General features: G+C 46.6%; 1 protein-coding gene across 1 annotated transcript in view; it reads left to right on the forward strand.

Moving 5' to 3' along the window:
- The window catches only part of LOC135808496 (E-selectin-like), a gene marked incomplete at its 3' end in the record, with an annotated part of 46,523 nt that extends 21,048 nt beyond the window's left edge, over positions 1–25,475 (forward strand). The window contains 2 exon segments of the mRNA XM_065321693.1: positions 23,954–24,136; positions 25,261–25,475. Coding sequence (XP_065177765.1) covers positions 23,954–24,136; positions 25,261–25,475 — 398 coding nt within the window.
- Between the last annotated feature and the right edge of the window lie 432 nt (positions 25,476–25,907).

Raw genomic sequence — 25,907 nt, forward strand, 5'->3', positions numbered from 1 at the left:
CCCACTCGAGTAAATTGTACTTCAGATGGCTGACCGTACCACACTGAAAAACCTTCCGACGCCCCTGTGCTCTAGTCTATCCCTGTCTACGCAACGCAACTAGCTCGGACAATGGACTCACCATGATGCTCCTCTCAGTCACTACCCCTGGAATTCTACATACTGTAGTAGTATCATAGTTTCCTCCGCACACTCGCTGGTGTTAAGCCTTTCTTTCTTTTCATTTTGCTAACCCAGACAAATCAATCTTTTGTTTTTGGTGCGCGTTTTTGGCTGTGATGCCGAGACCTCAGGTCGGCAGAGCCATCAATGCCTCACCATCACTGCTGTGTCTCGGTGCAGCCCCTGCTCAGTAGGCCCAGTCTCAGTACCATTGTCTTTCATTATTATTTTCGAGCTCAGAATTTGAACACAGTAAAAAAGATGCGAGTCCGATCGTGCCCTAAGACCAAAAAAGACAAAAGGTTTAAAACAACAATTGACAGAATTTCATCTCACGTCTCCCATAATTGTTGTGGGACTTTCGGGATGAAGAGAATCCTGATATTCACTCCCTCCTACATACTACATGTATCTGGAAATATGACCACATTCGTACCTGCACCGGAAAGGTAGCCCCTCAATGAAATCTAGTCAGTAACTCTACAGTTTCTGAAGCAGAACAAACTGTATATCAACTGTTTACTCTGACGAATAAAACAACTATGAAACGTTGTCGATGCAAGGGAGAGCCTTCTACCTGGAACGTCCATTCGGGGTCGGTCTGCCATCCTACTGGATACTGTTGTTACATGTGTCGGTAAAACGATGACCGTGGTGAAAAATCTGAGTTTCGACCCTCTCCAGCACATCAGTTGAAGATTCTCATGTAGGAGATATGATTAAAAGTTCCGCTTATCTCTTCACAGCCGCCCGATGGAACACTTTGCACAATTCAGATCCAATTGTAAAAAAGTACTTGTAACTGGATTGTCGAAACCGGCATCAAATGTTTATGGATACATTATTTCTGAACGGTCGGTTGAAACTGTCGAAAATTCCTTTGTTGACCCCGTTATTTCATGTTCCTTCCGTTTTCAGTTTTTAAATGAATGTCTCCTTGTGTAAGAAAAACGTTTCGTAAAGGGGAAGTTAAAGGGGAAGTTAAGGCAAAAATCAAAATTTCACCAGTTGTAGTCTTCGGGGTGCTGAGTCGAATGGTCTTGGTCCGAGAAAGCTGAGACGCTCCCTTCCTACTTGAATCCCAATCGAACTCGCGCACTTCCACCGAAACTGGGTGACTGCGCCCTACGAGATGGGGATTTGTATGCAAAATGTCACTAAAAGCGCCATTTCGTTCTTATAAAAGCACGGATGACCGCGATTGGCCCATATGTTGTAGTCTTTTGGACGCTGAGTCGACTGGTTTTGGTCCGAAAAGGTTGCGATGCAGCGTTCGCCCCTAATTCCCAATCGAACATGGTTGAACAAGCGGTCACGTGCTCCTGCGTACACCAGTCACCTGGTCACCGTGCCTGCAGGGTACAACTTACAGCCTGTTTTGACCTTTTTTGGGTGCAGTCCTGTCACTCGAGTTGAACTCGAGTTGAACCTTGGTGTGAAAGTTGTCGCCTGCTGGCGTGGTGACCAGGTGATTTGGGCACCCAGGAGCACGTGACCGCTTCTTCAACCATGTTCGATTGGGAATAAAGGAGGAACGCTGCATCGCAGCCTTTTCGGACCAAAACCAGTCGACTCAGCGTCCAAAAGACTACAACATATGGGCCAATCGCGGTCATCCGTGCTTTTATAAGAACGAAATGGCGCTTTTAGTGAGATTTTGCATACAAATCCCCATCTCGTAGAGCGCAGTCACCCAGTTTCGGTGGAAGTGCGCGAGTTCGATTGGGATTCAAGTAGGAAGGGAGCGTCTCAGCTTTCTCGGACCAAGACCATTCGACTCAGCACCCCGAAGACTACAACTGGTGAAATTTTGATTTTTGCCTTAACTTCCCCTTTAAGGCAAAAATTAAAATTTCACCAGTTGTAGTCTTCCGGGTACTGAGTCGAATGGTCGTGGTCCGAGGAAGCTGAGACGCTCCCTTCCTACTTGAATCCCAATCGAACTCGCGCACTTCCACCGAAACTGGGTGACTGCGCCCTACGAGATGGGGATTTGTATGCAAAATGTCACTAAAAGCGCCATTTCGTTCTTATAAAAGCACGGATGACCGCGATTGGTCCATATGTTGTAGTCTTTTGGACGCTGAGTCGACTGGTTTTGGTCCGAAAAGGCTGCGATGCAGCGTTCCTCCTTTATTCCCAATCGAACATGGTTGAACAAGCGGTCACGTGCTCCTGGGTGCCCAAATCACCTGGTCACCACGCCAGCAGGCGACAACTTTCACACCAAGGTTCAATTCGAGTGACAGGACTGCACCCAAAAAAGGTCAAACAGGCTAGTAAGTTGTACCCTGCAGGCACGGTGACCAGGTGACTGGCGTACGCAGGAGCACGTGACCGCTTGTTCAACCATGTTCGATTGGGAATAAAGGAGGAACGCTGCATCGCAGCCTTTTCGGACCAAAACCAGTCGACTCAGCGTCCAAAAGACTACAACATATTGACCAATTGCGGTCATCCGTGCTTTTATAAGAACGAAATGGCGCTTTTAGTGACATTTTGCATACAAATCCCCATCTCGTAGGGCGCAGTCACCCAGTTTCGGTGGAAGTGCGCGAGTTCGATTGGGATTCAAGTAGGAAGGGAGCGTCTCAGCTTCCTCGGACCACGACCATTCGACTCAGCACCCGGAAGACTACAACTGGTGAAATTTTAATTTTTGCCTTAACTTCCCCTTTAAAGTCGTACCGAAATGTCTCCTGGTCCACGTACATGTATGAGGCATTTGTTCATTGGCTTGCATTACACCTAATTGATTTTAATACTTGTATCTACTCATAATTGTTTTGGAGCGTGACTAGTCCAAAACGGCGCAGCAAAAACATGAACACAGCATGGTCAGATTATCCATCAAGTTCCCAAAACATGATTTTCACAAAGCTATACATTGTAAGGGAAAACCCATAAATAGAGAGGTTTAGCACAACGAAACTCGTTGTTCATTTTCGTTTTGCCGCCATACGAAAAAGCCGACCGAAATTCGCTGAATTTTTGTGTAGCGGAACGTTCGCAACAAACTTCGGTGTTGCTACTGGATACCGTGGATGTCGCGGAAATCTCCGCAAAATACAAAATAGTACTAATCCTCGTCACTCCCCGACTGGTACCATGGTGGCCTCACCACTCGAATGCTTCTTGAGCAGGACATGAAGCAGATCCACAAGCCCTTTCTTTTTCAGCCCAGCAAATCTCTGACTGCTCTGGGAAAGCAGCAGAGCTGCTTCTTCATTCGTGCGTGATTTCCGCAAGAAACAATTCGGCATGGACCTGACAAGGCGGAGCATCATGAGATCCATCTGCGTATCCCACGTAAGTCGTCGTCCCTCCTGATCACCAGAGGCAACAGCAGCAGCAGAAACTGCAGGATTTGAGTTCGGCTCAGACATTCTGGTCGTGAAATCAAGGACCTTAGAAAAAAATGTCGAAAGGAACAAAAAATTCTCATGTGATCGCAGAACGAAAAGTCGACAGACCACACTTCGTTGGATTGATGTTTTCCGCGAGTGTGTGTTTGGAAGTTCGTTGTAAGTTTCGTTACTCGTTCCCGGGCTTCAAAATCTATCGAAAATTCAGACGAATTTCGTTATGCTTAACCTCTCTAATAATCGAACTGTGTTCAGGCCTCCTAATTCTGAGTTTAAAAGCAATGATTCTGTAGATGTGGCTAACCTGTACTGTACTGTGATTGCTCCCATACAGCAGAACATCAAACCCAATCACTATACACACTTGGCACTGTGATCGGCGGTGTTGTTGGCGGGATGGCTTTTGGGATGATAGCAATGATGGTGATGGCAATACTGGTATATCGGAAGATGCATTGCAAACCGGCCAAGACCGAAGTTCTCAATCAGACACGAAATGCAGCATATGAAGATGCTGATGTTATGGAGAATTCCTTGACAAAAAGTGATGCTTACGGTGCTGTAGAATCCGCCCCGCAACCACAGTATGAGTTTGTTGTCCCCTTAGAAGCTCACTGATTTCGCGCAATTCATTCCAGTTTGTAGTCTGACACAGTGCCTCTCTGTGTAACTGCAGACATTCACTTTGTCTGGCTCTCTACTTCAGCAGACATTTTTGAGGATAAACTCCCATATTTCTACCGTGGTGCATCATTTCAAAAGAATTATCCCAAAAAGGTCTTTGTATTTCCCCACTCTGTGCGCTCGGCACAGCCTTCTTTCTTCTTATCCCATCTTTACAGAACCATTAAATTTTTGTTCCTTTGGTAAGTTTCCTCTTCAGATGTGCTTTTGGCTGCGGTACTGAAAGCTTATAGGCCATGCACAGTACGTGTAAACACTTGCACGTGTGTGACCAAGATAACACTGAAAACCGTGCTCCAGTTCACACGGTGCTGGCCAAACTATGCAACCGTCAATGTATCCATAGTGACCCCTGAAAATGCCGGGAAATGTTCAATGTTGAATTTTTCCTTGTTTAAGCACTGCATTTGCAGTTCGCACTTTCAACAACCGACACTTTTCCTGGCGTGCAAAGATCCAAGATCCAAGATAAAAAATCAGTTGCACGCGTGTGTCCAAGTTTATCATATCCAAGTAAATATCCTTGGAAACGGTACGATAAAAATAAGTTTGTCTGTCGTGTGAATGGCCTATTAGGGCCCTACGCTATGCCTTTTTGCCTAGCTAATCATGCTTGTTATGAGAACTGATCGGCTACATCATTGTATCTCAAAAAGGTTTCCATCAGTTAGAATAACATGCATGATCAGCTAGACAAAATCATAGCGTAGGGCCCTAAGCTTTCAAGCTCTCTCGTTCCATTTTTCTATCTTTTTTTTCAACGCATAACCTGGGTTCGAACCCGCACTATCGCCCTGCGATGCATGCATTCCCCCGATATACTTCGCATGCATATTTTTCTAAGGCTGCGTTTACACGGCAACGATTGAAAACGATTTGCGTTTAGACGACAACGAAGCACGACCTAAACGGAACGAAATCGTTGCGTTTACTACTATCGTTTATACGACAAAGCCCGAAAACGATACCTAAACGTAACGAAATGGAAAAGCACTTCAAAGTGTTTTGAAACGTTTTCAAAACGTTTTCGTTCTCGTGTTAGGGCGCGCTCACACTGCGACCAAAACCAGCGTCCATGCGGCCATGCGGCCAAGTTGCATGGCAACGGCATGAACTTGACCAAAACGTCGCGGCCACGTTTCAAATCGTGACCGCGACCTCCGGAGGGGGGTGCCACGACTTGGCGGCAACATGATCGTAGACGTGAAGCGTATTTGTGTACAACCTGGCCTGAAGTATGTTCAATTTCTCAAATTCCGGTGTATTGATTCATGAAAATCGGCGGTTGTCGATGTCACCTCGACATTTGCACATAGTCATTTCTAAAATTTTGTAGTTGTGGTCCTGCACGCACGCACCGCCATATATGCATTCTTAGCCCTTTTTGGACGATGTCGATTTTCTTTTTGTTTATGTAGTTGCTTCGTTGTGATCGGGTCAGTGACCAATTTCTACAGTGTACTCGTTCAATACGATGGCAGCTTGGTCTGGCTTTTCGGTTTCGGAAATCATCTTTCTCTACTTTTCTGCGATGATGGAATGCCATACCTCAAGACATTTCAGTTACATATCATCGGAAAATACAGTTCTCATCTCGGCAACAGACGAAAGAAACCACTACCGGAATTTCCACTGCACTGGCACTTGCTCTGACCACGAGGTCAGGAAAGCGAAAGCGCTTGGATGTCAGCGGCATGATCAGTCCCTCAAGAGTCCAAACCTACCTGATTGTATGAATTATTTTCGTCGATTTCAAGTTTAGGAGACACGAGGCACTTCCTCCAACATGCAACATGCGAAAAATTACATCCAAAACGGGCCACAACTTTATTAGGAAACGCACGAACTCTTTTTGGATACGAACTGCAATTCGTAAAGTTTGTGTGACAAATTCACGTCTACGCGTGTACGAGGCCTAGTGTGAGCACGACTCCCACGTTTCTGCGTTTTGCTGACGCATGGACGCGTGCTCATGGTCGCAGTGTGAGCGCGCCCTTAAACGGTGAAAACAGTGAAAATGATTGGAAACGGTTGTAGCGACCTGACTCACCAAGTATTACGTCATTCTACAAACGCATGCGCAAGAAATAAAATCATTCTCTTTGGTCACAACTTCTTCGTTGTCCGGTTGGCCAAAGTAGCCGTCGTCTAGGGCCCGACGTAAAACCCTAAATTGGTGACCCCTGACGCTGCGCTCTTCGGAGTTTTGAGCATGCCATCCCTGAGCTCGGCCCGCCGCAGTTTCCTGCTCGCCTCAACTCTCGGGATCCCGTCAATCGCCGGCTGTTGACGTAAAACTTGAGCCTCACCACCACTCGTCACTGGATCCGCCTCGGAGCTGCTGTGGCCCCTGCCACCCTCCCGGCCCACCTGGATACCCCGCTATCCTGCCACGGCACATCGTCCAGTCGTCTTCGTCTTCGTCCTGGCCTCAAGCTGGAAATTGGCCACCTCCACCCGTCGTACCAGCTCACTCACTGTGCACGCACGCAGGCCCACGCCCGGCACCGGACCCCATGGAGCTGCGCTCGCCTCCATCTGTCCCCGCCTCAGTCGGCACGCCTCGCCCCAGTGTAGCGCTCCTGCTGGTATCCCGCCAAGCCTGCAAAATGCAGCCGCCTCTGACACGATAACACTCCTCTGTCATGCGTACGTTTCCTCTTTTCTGTCTTTCTGCCTCTGACATGCTCTCCACCTCTGTCACGTTAACACACCTCTGACACGTTAACCCGCCTCTGTCATGCATCTCTCTCTTTCCTGCTTTTCTGATTTTTGTTTCGGCATTTGTGCCACGTTGTTTAACAAATTTCACACACGCAGCGCTCTCGCTTGTACATATGTATCATATTATTATATTTTTGCCTTTCCGCCTTGTACATGCTGCGCTTTCCTTTCTCTTCTCTTTCTTGTTTATCGTGCTTCGCTCCTCCCGACCTCACCACTGGCGGGGGAGTACTGTAGCGACCTGACTCACCAAGTATTACGTCATTCTACAAACGCATGCGCAAGAAATAAAATCATTCTCTTTGGTCACAACTTCTTCGTTGTCCGGTTGGCCAAAGTAGCCGTCGTCTAGGGCCCGACGTAAAACCCTAAACGGTCATGGAAACCATTCCGCCCGGGACTATATTTCGCGGGAAATACCCAACCCTTGCGACCACCAGCACGTACCAACTCCAAGTAACGTTTTACTTCCCGCTCTTTCGCCAAGCCAGCATGTACATGTACGTGCTAACTCCAGCCTGATCGCCCGTTTTCCGTTTTCGTGTAAACGGTTCAAAACGATTTTGCCGTTCTGGTGTAAACGCTTTGAAAACGATTCGAGGCCAGCCCGTTTTCATTCCATTTCGTTTCGTTGTGTTTCGTTTCGTCTCCGTGTAAACGCAGCCTAAGTTGCTTCACGTTATGATTTTGAAGATGAAAGCCCCATTTGAATAAGGTGGTCAGCTGTCTTTGACGGTACGGTACGGGACATATACGGGACAGACGTTACTGAAGTAACGTCTTTGCATACCTACGGGAATAAATCTATCTCCTCTTGTACAAATACATATACGTGGGTCACTGAGTATTTTCCCAGGGCATAATTTTGGATAAAATCCGAATATTATGCCAGAAATTATGCCAGCATAATCCGCCAAGGGCTATTTATCGACTTGAAGCAAACCTAGAACCAGTGAGTGAAATAATAACTCGGTGCTAAAATAAGAAAAGAAAATGATAACCCCCGAAAGCGCAAATACAAAATTAAGAAAAAAGGAAGTCATTAACCACGTAGCACTAAAAGTGCACCAAATTATAATTTAAATAATGAGAAAACCTAATGAAAAACCACAAGAAATCATAACAAACAAAACAATCTGATACTACACAAGTAAACGAAGCTCATTATCATGGGAACACCATTACCAAAGAAACTTAGATGTATAATGTACACAGTTTATGGCACCTGAGCACATTCAGCAGCCGCCAGCACAGCCGAACCAGACAGATATCGAGGCGGGTTCCGACGATGACCACGTAAACTGGCAACCATTGCCCGAACAAGGCAAAAGGAGATCTTCGCCCGTACGAAAGCCATCATGACCGGGAAAGGCTCACGGCGCTTTTCACTCAGCTTGCTGGCAATCCTGGCGAAGAGGGACGAAGCAGCTTTCCCCTGCCCACCAGTTGTTGCGAAGACCACGGGAACAAACGAGGAATGTTCCACCACCAGGACTTGCCGTTCGTACTTGTGCCGCTTCTCTTGCTCATGCTTTCTGTAGACAGACGGGATAGCAAGGTTTCGGTGGGAGGTGACAAAAGGGTTAAACACCCGAACATCAAACATTGTCCTCTCTAACCTACTCCCATACACTCCACGTGCTGCCACATTGAGACGAGCATGAGCCTCCGTGCTGGCCGACCGGAGAGGGAATGTTTCACCAGAGAGGGGTTCCGACTCTGGCTCCAAGCTGACTTCGTGCGCAACCTCACGCAACAGATCAGCGGTGAGATCTCGGAGCTCGTTGTGGCGCATCCCAGTGAATCCTCCGATGGCACATGACAGGGCATGGGTGATGTCGAAGGGCTTTCCACAGGTGCAGTGAGACGGCAACCGGGGAGGGATCCAACCGTAGCGCAGCCAAAGGGCATCCCGGAAGCCAGTCTTGTGGATGGTAAACTGAAACCGACGAGATGGCCGCCTGGTGAGCCAACTGGAGGCACCTTTCTCTGCGGGTAGATCAAGAGTCAGCCTGTGGTCGTCACTCAGAGTATCTCTGAGGGAGGAGAGGGCCATTGTCTGATCTTGGTGATTAGCCGCAGCGTTGGGCCGCCTTGGCTGCCTTGTTGGCTTCGACAACTTCCTCGATGGATTCCTCCTGTCGAAGGAGCTGCTCGACTAGAGGTCTGGTGACAGACGTGGATGCGTCGTCCTGCTGGGAAAAGGTCCCTGGGTTTAGAATTCTCCACCCCCCATGACGACACAGGAGCGCCAGGATTGCACGTTCTTCCTCGCCGGGGGCCTGGCGACCAGTCAGTACAGGGAGGAAACCTTGGCTGATGGAGTTTCCAGGGGTGTCAGGAGGTCCGCGATGGCTGGCATTGTCCTCGCAAGGAATGACCACTTATGGCGGAAACCATGAGCAAGGACAGCGTAAGCAGCCTGAGGTTGAGACGCCGCATGTTTGGCAAGGGTCTGCAGCTCTGTGCACCATGTGTCAACCTTCTGGGACACATAACCGTCGCAGAACAGGGCAGAGCCTAGACCAGCTCCAAGATGCTGATAGCGTCCGTCCGGATGTTAACCCCGGTTGTAGCAAACAGTTCTGTTGCTAGCGCAAGATGTTGCGGCTTCACGAGGAGTACGGACTTTGACGGGTTGATGTCGTAACCATACTCGGTGCCTCGATCTACTGCGTTATAGGATGGACTACCAGGTGCGCATTCGTCGGAGAGCACCGGCTGAAGTTGCGTCATCGGCATACCAGGACTGCATGGCCCCAGCTGCGGCGGCTTCTCGGAACAGTGGCACTGTGCCAAGCGCATACATTGGCAAAGCCAATGGGTCTCCTTGAGTGGTGCCCTCAGAAGACAGAACCAGTTTTTTTACTAACAGAATCTCATTGATATCGGTATGAACTCTTGGAAAACGGAATATTAGACGGATCAAAGCATTTTTCTCGATGATATGGCTCATTACTAAACATATACGAGTGTGTCCCAAAATGGATTTGGGTACAAATGTAACTTTTGTCAAAAGGTGTTTGCCTATATCCCCTCTGGAACAAACTTGAAAGACTATTATGCATAATGATTCAAATCTCTAGTAAAATGTTACAGTAAGAAACAGTACCGGTATGGTTGTGATCTACATTTCTCAAGCTATTACACTTGGTTCAGGGCAGGTAATGCCCCACTTCTTGGAGCAGAGGGTGGCAATGTTTGCTAAAAGTTGAAATGTGGAACCTGCACGTGGAGTGGGGATGTAGGAAGACTGCCAACGGGTTCACACTGTGAAGACAGCTAAGGTAGACACGGAAGTGCCAAGAACACTTCCAAGCAGTGGCAGAACAGTCTTACCAGCAATATTAACGCGTTCATTGGCACCTCAAAGGGTTAATTAATGTGAGGTGCGCCCCTTGGGAGTGTACAAACACCATGATTCACACAATCACACCCAGCACACGCACAATGTCATGATGACTTAGGATATATACACACTTGTACTTCTGCACTGCCAGGTTCACCAGGGACCAGGCACCCGACCTCATATGATTTCTTTTCGTATACATGAACGTGCAAATATTGTTTATCCCTCTTGACCAGGGAGTAGTAAAATACATGTATTTTACTACTCCCTGCTCTTGACTGTACATGTATATGGATGGACATTTGCATGGCTGTTGGAGTTGCGTGCGTATTGTGTTTCTACTCTTTTCTTGGTGTTTTCTTGGCATTGTATACATTTGTGTGTACGCGTGCATGTGCACGCGCGCGCGAACAATAATTTGAAAACAATAAATTAATCCTTGGCTATCCATCAGAGTCTATTCTCTTTTCGGTCTTGGGTTTTTCTTAGTGTTTTCTTGCCTTTGTGGGTGTCTGCACGCGCACGCGTGTGTGTGTGTGTGTGTGTGTGTATGAGAGACTGTGTGTGTGTGTGTGTGTGTGCATGTCCAATAATTTGAGAACAATACATGTGCATGTATGTTCTTCATGCAATAGTAGCCTCAATACTTACTTTTATCTTGAGAAGTAAATGATATACCCGGTAAAGGATCAAAGTCAGAGGCAGTTTTCCGGTTGATATTCACTGCTTACAGCAGATTATAATCTAATTTCGAACTCTGTATATTTAAAAAGTATGCCTAATTGGTTGGATTTTAGACATGGAGTGTTGTCCATATAAAGACTCGAAGTTTGTACTGTGTATAGTGGATTTTGGACTAATAAACTCTATATGGGGGGGGGGGAGCCAATTGGCTGGATTCTATACAAGGCGTGGTCTATCTAAACCTTGAACTTACAGTTGATTCCAAGTTTGGACTGTGTATAGTGGATTTTGGACTAATGGTTTCTACATTGTATATAGGGGATGGACATCATTATAGAGGCTGGACGCTCTACTGAGTCCAACATAATTATTATTATAATTTCAGCGCCCAGGCTCAGGCGTGAAAACCAAGGGAACGTTCGAATTGTCTTCATCAACTGTTCGAACAAATTTTTAAAAGAGATTTGTTGAAGTATCCCATTAGAACGGTTTCTATCATTTTAGAGTTTTTCAGTGGAATTGTCATGGCGATGATGACGTCCGATCAGATCGACCATCTCCACGTACAACGTGACGTAGCTATTCCAAAGTCTTCGGAACTAATCCACCTCTCCCATCGGATGAGGTTTTGGAAATTAGAGGAGTTTCGTTTTTCTGAAGAGCCCAATAAGGCCACCTCTTCAGAAAAGAAAACTCCTCGAAAAGTCAAACAGTGACAATTCGAACGCGCCCTAATAATACATGGAAGTCCCCAGTGTAGATATCAGTTGCCCGCTGATTTTGGGTTACAAAATATTCCCCTGCACTGGGCCTGCAGCCTGTCTAGGCCTCTCTCTCTTTAAGTATGTGAAAGTTCTGTGCCTTGAGTATGCACCTTTCCGGCAATTTGCCAAACCTTTCTTTCATAAGTGAGTTGAGCCCTATAGACTATAGTGTGAGATTTGTTATTTTCAGCTAGCGCGGACTACTCCAATCTGTTCTGCGGCAATCCGTTAATCGCTCTCCAAGCTTTGAGGTCGTGTAATGCCGAACTACAGTACGTGGATTGACATCTCACTCTCACACTTTTTTCTTCTTTTTTTCAAGACGAAGTGAATACTATAATTATGTACTACAGTATTCACTTCGTCTTGAAAAAAAGGTGTGAAATGTCAATCCACGTACTGTAGCATTCCACGACCTCAACTAAGTTGCTTCAAGGCTCAAAGCTTGGAGAGTGGATGGGATTGCCGCAGAACAGATTGGAGTAATCCGCTGAAAATACTTCCTGCACACATGGCATTGCAGTGCATTTACATCTGCTGTCCAGTCCTGAAGTTGGCTGGCTTGGCCCCTTTCTTTTACTAGTAATTCTCCGTGTATGTGTTATTATACACATGTAGCAGAGCAGAAGCGACGAGCTGCAGCAGCAGCAGTGTTCAGCGGGATGCGTGTCACACAGCAGAGACCAGCTGGCAACTATTACAATGAGGCGCCCGGCCATCAGGACGCTACCACATCGGCGAACACACTTCCGGACAAAACGCCTGCGCCTGCCAAGCAGCTAAGCCAAGTGCCAGCAGTCCGAACTGTAGGCCTTGGCGGATAATGCTCGAAAAGGTGGCAGATTCTGCTTTTTTTGCACCGAAATTGGCAGAACCATACAAACCTTATGGCGGGCAGTTCCTCGAATTCTGCTCCATTTCTTTATCCACATACCAAACATGCATGAAACTTACCAGAAAAAGTACCGAATTCTGCCAATTTTTCTGCCGGCATTATCCGCCAAGGCCAGGTCAGTCGTAAGTGGCGACTACGCATACGGTCCGAACATCGGCCCGCCACCAACACCGCCCGCAACCAAGACAAAGCCAGCCACTGACGAGTACTCAGTACTGCTCCATCACAGATCAAGTGGAATAAGCTGAGGAATACGTGGAAGTGGACAAAGAAGAAGGCGAAGATGATTACGATGATGTCTCCTTCCAAGGACAAGGTCCTGGCTCCGTTGACCATTGTCATAAGGATGGCATGCCGAAGACAGGCTCACACGCATCCTTCACCTCAGCTGACATTTACGAGAATTATGCATGATAGATTTATAGTTTCCTCTGAGACAAAAATGCGATAATACTCATAAAAAGGACACACTTCAGGCTCATTACAAATATCTTGAAAGTTTTTGTCTTCACAAGTATACTTTCAAGCCTTCTCATCAGGTGAAATACAGGCAAGGGAAAAGGAACAGGAACAGTGGATTAAATTTAATTTAATTTAATTTAATTTAATCCACTGTTCCTGTTCCTTTTACCTTGCCTGTATTTCACCTGATGAGAAGGCTTGAAAGTATACTTGTGAAGACAAAACTTTCAAGATGTTTGTAATGAGCCTGAAGTGTGTCCTTTTTATGAGGATAGATTTATACTCAATGTTTGCCATGGTCAGAGTGAATAATCATAGCCACGCGTGATACTGAATGACCATGCCATGATCGGATTGAGACAATCACATGCATGCAGTGAAACACGGAAGGCGCTCCTGCCATAGAGTTACTGATAGAATCATACACACCCAATCTTCATCATTTTAATCGGCTTAGCCATAGCATACTGCGTTTTCCTGTAAAGGAGTTAGGATTAGCATAGTGTGTTCAATGCACAGTCTGCAGAAACATCATGCCCGCATAGCCATTTATACGCTCTTTCTTAGACTGGCTGTACATCTACACCATCACCGCATCCACATTCCCCTGGGGAGTTATGTACTCTTGCTGGCAGTGCAGTAATACCGGGAATGCTCTCGTCGGATCGGGAGTGCAGTAATATTCCTCCACCAAAAGCATTTCCAGAACCACTGTTACGCTTATTGTAGTTGAGTGATCATTATTGGTAGAGCTACGGTCAAGACAAGCTCCTTTCCCCCCCCCCCCCTCTTGTTATTGCTGTCCATCCCCATGATCCCTGTACTGTGCATGTATGTGCTGAGAGACATGGAAAATCCGATGATGTGAGCCAAATAACGCGAGCGGAAATTCACGTCATTTAGACATGGTTAGCATTTATCGTTCGCGCTAAATCCAACGGTACTCGTACCCAACCCCCAAAATACCGTCGGTTTAGTATCTTTTCGACGATAGAAAGCTCTGTTTAGCGGGAGAACGAAACAGTAAGATTCCAACTAGGGTTACGTCACAAGTCGATCGTTGTGTCAGAAACCGAAATGCTAACCATGTCTTGAAAACACACAAAAGAACGGAACACGCCGAGCGTGAACGGTAAAATACTAACCTGGCATGTCTATTGTTCAGCACTCCCTTAAGTTACACCGATACATGTATCTGCCTCAGTGATACTGAGTTCTCAGTAGATGAACATGTACATACATGCAACCCCTAGCCACCCCTACAAAGATGCGTGAGAACACAGGCCAGCGCTTAGCATTTGCATTGTAGTGTTTCATGACCTTAGTGTCAAGACACCCGCATGAAAAGCACTAGTCACGCAAGTCACCAGATTTAGATATCAGTTGTCCGTTGATTTTTGGTCACAAAATATTCGCCTCCAGGCCACTCTCTGTCATCATGTGAAAGCTCTGCGCCTGGAGCATGCACCTTTCCTGTCTTCGGCATGCAGTTTGCCAAACCTTTCTTTCATAATGTGAGTTGAGCCCTACACTGTCGTGAATTCAATCACCGTAGTTCGGCATTACACGACCTCAAAGCTTGGAGAGCGGATTTTTCTATTTTTAGAGCGGATGGGATGGCCGAAGAACAGATTGCACTGGTCCGCCGAAAGTCTTCTGTTATGAGAACAGAAGCGACGAGCAGCAAGAACATTCTCGGAGCTTTCCGACTTTGATGTGACCTGAGTTCAGGTGTAAAACAGCATTACGACCGAACTGGGAGGCGAATGTTGTCGTCCAAGCTGACCGCTGGTGAGCAGAGAGGAAGTCTCTGATAGTTGTACTTGTAGCATTGTCATAAACCAATGTAAACGGTGAGTCTTCTACAAAAAACGTTATACTAGTACTTGATTTGAACGCTGCCAGCTGCAAACGTGCATGACTGTACATCTATTGCACTCCTGTCCGCTACAGCTTGAATGTAAGCGAAGATTGTCGGGCTTTCTATTTTTACGACGTAATTACAGTCGTCCCTCTCTAATCCGGCACTTTATAATCCAGCACCCTCGATAAACCAGCACAATTTTCAGTAGCCAAAATGTCCTCTTCATGCACATTGCAGCAGTAAATCAGATTTGTTAATCCAGCACCCTCCCTAATCCAGCAGATTTTCGTGGCACAAATGGTGCCGGATTATAGAGGGACCACTGTAGTTGATTGTTTCAACTAGGAACACACGCTTCTTACCGAACTTGAAACTTGACTGACTCACGACTGCCATCCGGAGCACGGAGCACCTTCCACTCGGCAAACCTGCAAGAAAGCACCACTCCCTGCTCAATACACAGTGTTTCGGGGAATTCACCCCTCAACAGTTGAGCTTGAGTAGGCTGAGGAAGATTGTGCCTGAACAGCACCACTTGTATACTGCTCTCCTTCTAAGTTTGTGTCTAATTTTAGTCATCAATTTTAGGTGCAGGTACCTTACAAAATGCTGTGGCTGTCCCCCCAGTTGTTTATTCTGTGATGAGTGTGTGTGTGAGTATGTATGTGTGTGTGTGTGTGTGTGTGTGTGTGTGTGTGTGTGTGTGTGTGTGTGTGTGTGTGGTGTGTGTGTGTGTGTGTGTGTGTGTGCGTGTGCGTGTGCGTGTGCGTGTGCGTGTGTGTGTGTGTGTGTGTGTGTGTGTGTGTGTGTGTGTGAGAGTATGTGTGCAGGTGTGTATATAGTACTGACTTGTGAGTGAGAAAAGAATCATACATTTATAATTGCAAAATTGCTTTTGTATTTGTGTGATTCACCACCAGATATAGCAAAAGCATCCATGCCAAAACAGTGCAGAAGGGAGGTGATAACTTGATAACCATGCAGGGAATAGTGGAGCATTTACTTGCTTCCGGGGTGGGGTGGGGGGGGGGGGGAGTGGACCATCGGTGAGTGGACCATTGCTTTGTTATGGCTTTTGATGCATGCTGCCATGTTTAGCATGCAGCTACAGTCAGACCTTGCTTATCCGGTCCTCGTTTATCCGGATCCCTCGCCATCCAGAAGAAAAAATCTGGTTACATATTTACAGCATACGTGATGCATCCAACATAAACGGTGTTCGGTTATCCGGTTCCCTCGCCTATCCGGATATTTTTGTGGAAAACGGATGTGTGCGATTATGCGAGGTCTGACTGTATCACTGATCTTGATGGCGTTCTCGGTGAATATTTTCTGAGCTTCGAGTGGGGAGGGATGTCCTTCTGGATGAGTGCCAGAAAATTTCCACTGATGTTGGTTTTGAGTCTTTTGACATTTCAGCTGTAAAGTGTAAATGGAGGGGGGGGGGGTACCAGACTACACTCCTCTTCCCATTCCTCTGTTTTCTGCTCATTTTCTCTGTTAGTGTACTGGGATGGCTATTGGTATTGAGGGCCTCTGCATGTTCATAGACAACGTCACGCAGGATATGCTTGCAAGCCGGTTGTGGATGCCAGCGGGGATGTTCTTTCTGATTTGCGGCTGGCGTTGGGAGTGGATGCTGACGTAGAATGTAGTGTGCGGTTGGTGGATTCCAGCAGAGAGGCTCATTGTAATGTCTGAGTAGTGGACGGTGTTGAGGGTGACGTCTATAGGCATTACAGTGCCCCAAAAACGAACGGGCCAGGATTAAGGAGTCCAGATTAAGAATCTACGAAAGTCCCGAATCTGGACACCCCTATTCCTGGCACATCCATCTACAGGGCACCTTTCTGGCCCAAGTATCTATGCTATAAACAATTCTGAAATTGTTTCTGCACACACACACAAACATACACACACACACACACACACACACACACACACACACACACACACACAAACATACACACACACACACACACACACACACACACACACACACACACAACCACACAACCACACATACACATACACACACACACTTAAGTTATAAGTTTGTTCCCAAATGAATTGCATTGCCTGTCGGTTTCTGCAGACATCAGGATCACATCAAACTGGCTTGGTAACATGTTGCCGAGACTTTGCCTAGCACTGGCAGCTGTGTGCATCATTGATATGTTGAACACTGAAGGAGCTAACCCTGGCCTTAAGGGTGAGTGTGTTTGCAATGCAGGCTCAAATGTTGCGGATTTCTGTTCGACTACTTCGAAGTATGAGTTACGCATGTTGTTGTATTTGGTTCTTGTCTTGTGGAGTCCAGTGTCTGATATCATATATGGTCTAGGTGTACGCGCGAGTATGGTGTGATGTGTGACGTTTATGGTATGTGGTGCATGCAAGAGTACGCGTTGTCAGAGTGTGAGGATGTGCTTCCGTCTGTGTGAGAGTGACTGTCAAGTGAATGCTGTACATGCGCAGTGCTAGTTTGGTCTGGGAATGAGAGTTTGTTTGTTTGTTTGAAGTTTTATTTTACATCGCAAACCAAACGGGCATTGATGCCCAATATTATGATGGCGATAGAATAAAAAGTGTGGCTCGATAAAGAAAAAGAGTCATGTGTGATTCGTCCGTGGTCTGGTTGTCTTGGTCTTGGTCATGTGTTCTGTACGTATTAGTCCCTGATTGGTCGTCACGATTTGTCCTCGCAGACCTCGGTTTATTACTGCTTGTTCTTGTTGTTTTCTTTGAGTCTTTTCCCGGGAGTCTTCCCGTTGTCCTTTTTGTCGTCACCAAGTTTGTCTCTCTCCTCCTGCGCCCTCGTCATTTCTTGGTATAATATAAGTATTGAAGATACAATCAAGAGTTTACGTTGTTGTGTGGCGGGGGCCAGGGGGAGAAGCCTACTTCACAAAGGTTGATAAATTCCTCTCACCTAGACTTTCTGCATAAAACATTGACTAAGTGAAGTGATGCTGCTTGTTGAGGTACACTACTGTCTTATATTGTTCCAGTGCCTTACTGTAATATGGCATGCATTGGGTCATTACTGCATGGCTGTGTTAGTGTAGAGTGTCATTACTGCATTGCTGTGTTAGTGTAGAGTGTCATTACTGCATGGCTGTGTTAGTGTAGAGTGTCATTACTGCATGGCTGTGTTAGTGTAGAGTGTCATTACTGCATTGCTTTGTTAGTGTAGAGTGTCATTACTGCATTGCTTTGTTAGTGTAGAGTGTCATTACTGCATTGCTGTGTTAGTGTAGAGTCTTCAACACTTAGTTACAAGGGGGAAATTTATCCAGAAAATACTTGCATGATTGCCATTTCTGAATCTTAAAGCAATTTAATTTCCCTAATGATGCCATTAATTTTGAGTGAAAGCTGTTTTAGGGTCTTGCATTGCTTTCTTTCCTCTGTTACAGAATCCTGGAGGTGTGCCTCTACACCGTCAACGCTATATTTACCAATCTTTCCCGACCCTAAAACTCAGAAGTGGCGCACAGCCGGATACAGTTTTGATGGTGCTGAGAGTAACTGCAGGGAGAGAGGACTTACCCTGCTGCCGAAACAGCTTCATGACCAGGCCTGCCTCACTAAGTACTTTGAATACTTGACATCGATATTTAATTCACCAAACGTTCCCCAACTTGCTGCTCAGACACCTTGTACTAACAGCAGGACAACGAACAACGCATGCCACCGCCATCAACTTAATAAGCGCCACAGCAATTGGACGTTATTGGACTTGCCATGTACAAGTGGTGTCCTCTTCCTGTGCTATGAATCAGGTACTACATGCATTCTCTCATCATGTTTAAAACAAGATTTTCTATTGTAGAGAAATCATGACATTGACACACACCTTGCAAAATGGCTGACATACATGCCTGCCCACAAAGCGCTCCATATAAAGTCGCAAAGTTCTGTAGGGGTGGGTTTCACTGCCATAACTCTGCTACAATCATATGATGTGGCATGGAGTCTTCTAATCATTCTGCTAGGATTGTCCTTCTATTTGGAAATTACACAGTAGAATGTTTCCTCTATTCGCGGAGTTCTAATAGCTGCAAAATTGATCCTATGGAATTTTTAGAAGAGAGTTTGCATCTCAGCTCTTCCCTTTTCGTCGGATTACAGCATTGAAACCCTTTGCAGCAGATTACTCTTTTGTGATGGAGGACACAGACTCGGTTAGCCGTATCCCAAGAATGCACACGCCTTGGTTTACTGCTGTGCTGTGCTCTGCAGGGAATCGCTGTCCCTTGTTTTCACCACTTCCATTCGGATATGCCAGCTACGAGAATGATGGAAGGCAGCCTGGATCACATGTACACTTTAATTGCATGGAAGACTATGACATGACTGGAGAAAAAACATTGACATGCTTGGAAAACGCAACATGGAATGGTACTGCCCCAGTCTGCTGGAAAGGTGAAGTATGAGAAACCTTCAATTGATGGCTCTTCGATGAAGCATAGTGGAATATTTATGTGTAGGCATGATGAGTATGCTTCCATTCTCCTACTGTGGCATTATCACGGTATGGGTCTAGTTGAAATGTGCCACTCTGATTTTCGTCAGCTCTCTAATATGGTGTGCATGGTCATGGTAGAAAGAAGCAAGCATATTTGGAATTATGGTAATTTGTGAATCATTGTGCAGCTTCACTGCAGCACAAGATGTTAGCATGCAATGCATTTTAACACAATACGAATTATTACAGGGTTGTACACACAATGATCGTGGTATACACCTTCGTACACGCATTTCCTGCGCTTTATCTGCTGAGCTGGTGCATACCCACTCTTTCAGCGCACTTCTCCTTGTCGATTGTACATGCAAATTCAGACACTCAATTGCATACGGCTTTTGTGTGTCTCGTTTATTTTGTACATGGACATACATACGCTCTCGCTTGCTTTCGTTATAAAAGGCCAGATTCGCTCCTTGTACATTGTTCTGACGATGGGTGACTGGCCCGAAACGTCAATAATTTTTCGACATCATTATTAAAAGAATTTTCATCTAAAGAGTGAATGGCAACTAAAATTTATTAAATAGAGCGGTTGTCAGTTGACAAACCCCCACATTGTGTGTGTGTGTGTGTGTGTGTGTGTGTGTGTGTGTGTGTGTGTGTGTGTGTGTGTGTGTGTGTGTGTGTGTGTGTGTGTGTGTGTGTGTGTGTGTGTGTGAATGTTGTACAGACCGGCAGTGCAGGAGTCTTTCTATTCCAGTGAACGGCCACCGAGAATACACAGCAGGAACGCAGCTCAACTCCACTGCTCGATTCCGATGTGAAGACGGATATCGCCTGAATGGCAGTGCTATGGTAGAGTGTGCGGGGAACTTCACCTGGAACGGTTCAGAGCCAGTATGTGAAAGTAAGGGCGCGTTCATATTGTCACTCTTTGACTTTTCGAGGAGCTTCGTTTTTCTGAAGAGGTGGCCTTATTGGCCTCTTCAGAAAACGAAGCTCCTCGAAATTCCTCGAAACTCACCCGATGGGAAGGTGGATTAGTTTCGAAGAGTTTGGAATAGCTACGTCACGTAGTCCGTGGAGATGGTCGATCTGATCGGACGTCGTCAACGCCATGACAATTCCACTGAAAAACTCTAAAATGATAGAAACTGTTCGAATGGGACACTTCAACTAATCTCTTTATAAAATTTGTTAGAACAGTTGATGAAGACAATTCGAACGCGCCCTAAGTGTCGATTTTATCTTTGGCTCACTCCGCTTCACTGAGTGACATTATATGTCACATTATGTGTATGTGTGAGGGGTGGGGGTTTCCCAACCTGTCGGAAGGCTACCTTCTTGCTAACGCATTTGGGAAGTTGGACTAGTTTCAGCTCCACAATCCAGTGTGTTCTTTCTTTAATAGCTTTCATGTCTGAAGTTGTTCGTATGCCAATTGTCTCTGGGTTCCCAGTACCCAGTTGCCGAGGCTGGTTGGTAAAGTAACTCCAATTTCACTTCAAGGTACCAGTGCATCTAGTGTCTGCTTCTATCAAAGCAGTGTGCTGTCTATACCGGTTACCCCAGCAAATGTAGGGTTTGCATTGATAACTGTCTTGGCCATCTTATTCCGATGTACTCCGTGTGGTGTAGACTAGGTGTTCATTGGTGGTGGATTCACTTGGCTTCGCCAGTTGTGTGGATTAGACAGTTATCTGGCTCTTGTCTTGATCTGTTTTATTCAGGATCAGATCCGCTATCGTTGCTATAAAGAGAAATTCTGTGGGTGCACATCAAGGGCATTTGTAGATTTGCGTGCTTCTCTTGCGATGGGTGTATACATGGTACATGGTGTGTGCCAGCTAGTTCGGTTGGTGGGTACACTTATGCCAGATAGTGTTGGATCTGTTGCTAACAGGCTCTTGTGTGATCATGGTACTAGTGAAGCTTGTATCAGATCCAGTGTATGCTCCAGGATTGTAGGACAGCCGGGTACACGTGTACCTGGCTCAACCATTACAACCGGGTCGGAGCCGGGTATACGTGTACACCCAATGATATAAAGGCTAACGAGAGAGCTTGGAAGCTCAGGGCCCTACGCTATGCTTTTTTGCCTTGATTACCTAGACAAAAAAAGCATAGGGATGTTATAAATTCTTATAAGTTTCTACTTTTTGTTTTTAGACATACCCTGGGATTCGAACCCGCACTATCGCCCTGCATGCATCCCCCGATACACTTCGCATACATACTAATTCTTCCAAGTTGCTTCACGTTATGATCTTGTATTTGAAAGCCCTATTTGAATATGCATTGTGGCCAGCCGTCTTTGATTGTACGGTACGGTACGGGACGGTACGGGATAGGTACGGGTCGGTACGGGATAGGTACGGGACAGGTACGGGACATGTACGGGACAGGTACAGGACAGGTACGGTCGAGGGTAATACGACACCGTCTACCGCCTTGATGACGGCAAAAAAAGAAAAGGGGTGTTATAAATTTTTCAATTCACCTATTTTTTCGGCATAACATGGTATTCGAACCCGCACTATCACCCTACATGCATTCCCCCATACACTTCGCATTCATACTCATTCTTCCAAGTTGCTTCACGTTATGACCTTGCGTTTGAAAGCCCTATTTGAATATTGCGGCCAGCTGTATGTGGCCAGCTGTGTTTGATGGTACGGTACGGTACGGGACAGATATGGGATAGCGCCAGGCGTGACACAAACACACAAACAAACAAACACCAAAATAAAGCTGTGTGGACCCTGGCTAGCGCCAGACGTTACTGAAGTAACGTAACGTCTTCTGCATAGCTACGGGAATGGATAAGCCGCATTTAGAAAAGAGAGGACAGGAATTAGAAAATTACGAAAGAAGAAGTATCTGACACATACAAGCCATGTAGTCAGTCCTTTCGAAAGTGTAAAGTACCAACCGGGTCACAGGTGACAGGGCACTATATTTTCAACCGGGTCCAAGCGCCGCCCAACCGGGTGGATTACCCGGCTCACCCGGCGCTGGAGCAGACACTGAGATCTACTCTGATTTAGCCACCAACACTAGTAGCAAGTATTACCTTCACTGAGGGCAGGGATGACTGCAATTCGATCCCGGGACGGATACCCTGATGCCGTCAATCCTTTTCCTGCACCTTGTCCTCACCCACTTACTGAGGTGAGCCCATAAGTGGGATAATTTCCAAGTCCACCCAAAGTTCGGGGATTTCAGGGGTGTCGGCCGTTGGGCAGTTCAATAGCCAATTGAGTCATCTTTCCAAGATTCCTTTTGAATCTCTCTCCCCTCTCCCGGGGAGACCCATGTGACCAGTTTTGGCAGTGACCAAGGACAGTACAGTGTGTGCGTGTGTGTTTGTGTGTGTGTGTGTGTGTATGTGTGTGTGTGTATGTGTGTGTATGTGTGTGCGGTAGTTTGCTCCACTCGCGGACTTGCAATGCAAGGCCTCACAAAGGTCTCCGAGGTGGGGGCGACAAGGAGAGTATCTGCATAGTATCTATCCGACCAAGTGTCCTGTCGTTGGAGACCCCACCTCAGGCACTGTTGGCGAGGACGGCTGGGGACACCCCAGGCCGTCCACAACGGCGAGAACAAGCACGGACGGAAGCCAGAAACAAAAGCCAAAAAAAGTACAACCGTCCTCCACCAGAGCAGAGAGCACACACATTTTCAAGATGTTGAACTATTCGAAAGATTTTCTTATCGTCGGAAACGATTCCTCTCACGGCTGCCGTTTGAACTGGTCCATTACTCTCCACAACAGAGCGAACATTCCATGAGCCAACGCTCAGAGTCGTTCCAAGTCGTCGTCTTCGTGCGGTAGTTTGCTCCAGTCGCGGGCGTGCAAGGCCTCACGAAGGACTCCAAGGCAGGGGCGACGAGGAGAGTGTCAGCATCGTAACTATCCGACCAAGTCTCTTGTCGTTGAAGACCCCACCTCAGCTCAGGTGCTGTTTGCGAGGACGGCTGGGGACACCCCAGGCCGTCCACAACACCGAGAACAAGCACGGACGGAGGCCAGTAACAAGAGCCCAAAAAAGTACAACCGTCCTCCACCAGAGCAGAGAACACACACGGAGTCCTTCGTGAGGCCTTGCAAGCCCGCGACTGGAGCAAACTACTGCACGAAGACGACGACTTGGAACGACTCTGAGCATTGGCTCATGGAATGTTCGCTTTGTTGTGGAGAGTGATAGACCAGTCAAGTGGCAGCCGTGAGAGGAATCCTTTCCGATGATAAGCCAGATCCATAGCTGCCGGAGATGGCTCTCTCGAACATGGTCCCTGCCTGAGTCCCTGATCTGGTGCCTCTCTCTCAGCAGACTGCCGTCGCTCGTCGTTCCATATTTTCGGCCCACGAGGGGACACGTGACCGTAATGGCAGTGTTAACCAGGACCAGGTATGTGTGTGTGTATGTGTGTGTATGTATGTGTGTGTATGTGTGTGTATGTATGTATGTGTGTGGCCATAGAAATGACGGTTGTAGTAATGCCCGTATTCTCCGTTATTTCTGCAGATCAACGCTGCAGAAGCCTGAGCATCCCTGCCAACGGTCATCGTCTCTATCAGAATAGTACATGGTTGTACTCCATTGCTAGGTTTGACTGTGAAACAGGTTATACACTCAATGGCAGCTCTGTGTTACACTGTGGTCCTGACCTGAACTGGAATGCTTCTGAGCCGGAGTGCCAGAATGTATGTAAGTGGTTAACAAGAATGTAACGAATTTTGATTCGCGTATTATTTACGGACGTTGTTGTATATGGTTCTTGTCCCGTAGAGTCCGATGTCTGATGTCATATAATATGGTCTAAATGTGTGTGTGTGTGTGTGTGTGTGTGTGTGTGTGTGTGTGTGTGTGTGTGTGTGTGTGTGTGTGTGTGTGTGTGTGTGTGTGTGTGTGCAGCCTGTTGGAAGGCTACCTTCTTGCCAAAGCATTTGGAAGTTGGACTAGTTTCGGCTCCACAAGCCAGTGTGTCGTAACTATAATAGCTTTCATGGCTGAGGTTGTTGGTATGTCTGTTGGCTCTGGGTTCCCAGTACTCAGTAGCCGAGGCTGGTTGGTAAAGTAACTCCAATTTCACTTCAAGGTACCTGTGCATCTAGTGTCTGCTTCTATCAAAGCAGCGTGCTGTCTATACTGGTTACCCCAGCAAGTGTAGGGTGTGCATAGGTAACTGTCTTGGCCGTTTTATGCCGATGTACTCCGTGTGGTGTATACCAGGTGTGCATTGGTGGTCGATTCACATGGCTTCGCCAGTTGTGTGGATTAGACAGTTATCTGGCGCAAGTCTTGATTTGTCTCATTCAGATCTTGTTCGCTATCGTTGCTATAAGAGAAATTCTGTGTGTGCACATCCAGTGCATTTGCAGATTTGCGTGCTTCTCTTGCAACGGGCGTATACATGGTACATGGTACATGGTGTGCGAGAGAGAGAGAGAGAGAGAGAGAGAGAGAGAGAGAGAGAGAGAGAGAGAGAGAGAGAGAGAGAGAGAGAGAGAGAGAGAGTATGGTGTGATGCGTGATACATACGGTATGTGGTGCGTGTAACGATACTCGTTGTCAGAGAGTGAGAACCTATTTCTGTTCGTGTGTGGGCAATTACCAAATGAGGCCCGGGCATGCATAGTGCTAGTTTGGTCTGGGAGCGGTTGCGGCAACTATTGAGGGTAGTGTATAAGAGGATCAGATAACCGAGGTGTACCTGCAGATGTATGTAGAATGTATGCGTTGAAATGATCGTCGACCTTGTGCTAATATCTGCTTTCACTTCTTATTGACAGTATTGCACTATCAATATTATTGCTTTGCACCTGTCACAGCTAATCAATGTGAGCCAATCCAAAGGGCAAACTGCACCTCGTTTTACAGCCAAGAGCGGCTAGCTGGATCAGAAGCCATGGTGGTATGCAGTTCCTTCACTGGAAACATCTTAGCGCTGCATACAGACAGCAGAACACTGCTTCATCGCCTCTATTGCAATGAGAGTTTGGAGTGGATCAATGTTTCAGAGTACCTCACTGGCGTCGAATCTGGTATGTCTATACAAACAACACACTCAAATTTAGTGGTGTGCGTGGGTAGTAGGGTGCCCGTGCTACTCGTGAGGACCTCGGGTAGACTGGTACAGAATAGTACCCGAAAACCCGAAGTCGCAGATGACATCATGTACAGTGCACGTGTACAACTTCATGTAATACTCCGCATGTCTACCCAGTGCGTAAGGGAAGGGGTACATTGTGGTGTTACCATGGAAATATTACCCGATCGGGTACCCGTGCTAGACGTGGAAAACTACCGTAACCCGATACCCAAAGAAAATGTTACCCAACTCAGCCCTACTCTATTTGCTACTACTTCAGTCCCATTTCCTTCTAAGGCCCAATCTCCAGTCACCCAGCCACTTTTAAAATAGCACCTCTCTCTCTCTCTCTCTATCTTCCCCTTCTCTCTCTCTCTCTCTCTATCT

Source organism: Sycon ciliatum, chromosome 2, assembly GCF_964019385.1.
Source record: "Sycon ciliatum chromosome 2, ocSycCili1.1, whole genome shotgun sequence".
Classification (NCBI taxonomy): Eukaryota; Metazoa; Porifera; class Calcarea; order Leucosolenida; family Sycettidae; genus Sycon; species Sycon ciliatum.